The sequence below is a fragment of the Carassius gibelio genome, chromosome B22, assembly GCF_023724105.1.
Source record: "Carassius gibelio isolate Cgi1373 ecotype wild population from Czech Republic chromosome B22, carGib1.2-hapl.c, whole genome shotgun sequence".
Lineage (NCBI taxonomy): Eukaryota > Metazoa > Chordata > Actinopteri > Cypriniformes > Cyprinidae > Carassius > Carassius gibelio.
In genome coordinates this window covers 8334259-8336534 of record NC_068417.1, presented here as the reverse complement: position 1 = coordinate 8336534, position 2276 = coordinate 8334259, and the positions used below count along the sequence as shown (strand labels likewise).

The 2276-nt window shown below is 34.4% G+C and overlaps 1 protein-coding gene across 2 annotated transcripts in view; it reads right to left on the bottom strand.

Annotated features, from left to right (window-relative positions):
• Positions 1 to 812: 812 nt before the first annotated feature.
• The window catches only part of LOC127987499 (60S ribosomal protein L36), a 2441-nt gene continuing 977 nt past the window's right edge, over positions 813 to 2276 (bottom strand). For both annotated transcript variants that reach the window (XM_052589843.1, XM_052589844.1), the window contains exons 3-4: positions 1935 to 2069; positions 813 to 939 (exon numbers count right to left, since the gene is read on the bottom strand). In XM_052589843.1, the coding sequence (XP_052445803.1) occupies positions 850 to 939; positions 1935 to 2069 (225 nt within the window). In that variant the 3' untranslated portion in view covers positions 813 to 849. The remainder of the gene's footprint in view (positions 940 to 1934; positions 2070 to 2276) is intronic.

The following is a 2276-nucleotide window of genomic DNA, read 5'->3' as shown; positions in this document are numbered from 1 at the left end:
AAGCCTCTAGTGAAGATTTCATATTCACATCATGTTTCATTTCATGTCCAGTGGCATATTTATACATAACTGCTTTAATTGTATTCTCTCAAATCATTTACTGTATATATATATATATATATATATATAATGGAACATCTTGAGTTGGTGTTTACTCAGCAGGAATATATATGATCTGAATAAAATCATTGGATAAAATAAAAAAGGTCTATTTTCATGGCAAGAACAGGTTGGAATTGATTAAAAAATGGTATATAAACATTACTAAACATTTGTGTCCCTGGAGCACAAAAACAGTCTAGAGTCTCTGGGGTATATTTGTAGCAATAGCCAAAAAAAACCATGGCATGGGTCAAATTTATTGATTTTTGTTTTATGCCAAAAATCATTAGGATATTAAAGTAATCATGTTCAATTAAGATTTTTTTGATTTCCTACCATAAATATATCTAACCTTAATTTTTGATTAGTAATATGCGTTGCTAAGAATTAATTTGAACAGATGATTTTCTCTATAAAGACTTCTCAAGATCACATTCTGCAAAAATCATCTATAAAACACCCAGAAGCAGGTGTATTGAGCTACATTTAACATCTTTTTGACTCGTTTGATTGAAACACGAGTTTGACAGTGTTAAAACCAGCATTTCAAACAGTACTTAGTTGAGATTTCATCATGTATTTCAGTGTATAATACCGGCCGCTTGGGTTCATCTTCTGCACAGATGATCATATCTACACACATCCACACCACAGTGCCTTCCTGCACACATCATCTACTCAGGTTTGAATGAAGCTCAAGAGTCAGAAGCTGGTTTTTACACAAACATTTATTTGTCATTACACAGGCTACTCCTTCTTGGCAGCAGCTTTCCTCATCGCGGCCAGAATGTTGCTGAGCTCTTCTCTCTTTCTCTTGGCGCGGATGTGAGTTCCCACCTACACACACACACAATCAGATCATGAGGATAACGTGAGGATCACCAGAATCAAACCTGCCTCTACAACAGCACTTTTGCATGCTGTTAAAATATCACTTAGTAGCTTCATCACGTAAACAACGTCAGATGTTGTATTATTATAGTGATCAAAAATGGTTAATTCAGAAAAAGAAAGAAAGAAAAACACTTGTGCAACTGAAACCAAATCTAAAATATATTTTAAAGTTGTTAAATCAGCCAAAATATCTAATTTTCATTTAATTAAATACACTAAATTACACCTTAAGTAAATAAATGAAACTACATGAATGTGTTACAATTAACTTTATATGAGATAAAAAAAATTTAAAAAGCGCTATACAAATAAACTTGAATTGAATGGACCCCCCTTTGTTACACCAAATAAAAACCTTTTGCTAATTGCTAATCAATTTCTTATGCTACATTACAGCATTTTTGCCAACTTTACTATTATCTTTTTTTGAACGAAGGCTGCACCGAGCTGTATCAAAACCCATTTCTACCACTGAAAAAGTATATATAAATGAAAAGGTTAACTTTTTAACTCACAATTCTGACTTTTCTTGCAAGTTATAAAGTCAGAAATGCGATGTATAGAATCAGAACTCACTTTTTCAATTGCGTGTTATAAAGTCAGAACTGTGAACAATTCTGATAAAAAATAATAAAGTCAGAATTGCATGATAGTTTTTTTTTTCAGTGGTGGAAACGGGCTTCCATGGATCTAAGATAATAAGCGACGGGGAAATAACAGCATCACGTGTGGATAATTTAGGGAATATTCACTCAAAATTTGAGTCCACTCATCGAGGTCTACAAACAACCAGTCCCTAAGAACAAACAAACTGTGTTGACTGAAAGAAAACAGGTTGACAAAAGTCAATATTTGGTCGTAATATAACATAGAGGAATTTACAAGCAGTTCTCAAAGTCAACACCAAACTAGGTAAGCTTGACCGATTGAAGGCGTACCCTTTTCTTGATGAACTTCAGAGCACGCTTGTCCTTGGACACCTTGAGCAGCTCCATAGCGCGCCTCTCGTACGGTGCGAAACCACACACCTCGCGGATCATGTCGCGCACAAACTTGGTGTGTTTGGTCAGACGCTGAAACACAAGAGCAACGTCAAGTTAAACACAGGAACAATTATATAATATTGAGCATATGGCAATGCATGGTGGGAGAAACCCAATGGTTACTGTGGACATAGTTAATTTAAAAGGAGGACACCAACAATTTACAGATGGAAAATGCTACTTTCAATAGGTTTTTTACTATGTAATTCGTTTTACAAACAGAAAAACATTGGAAAT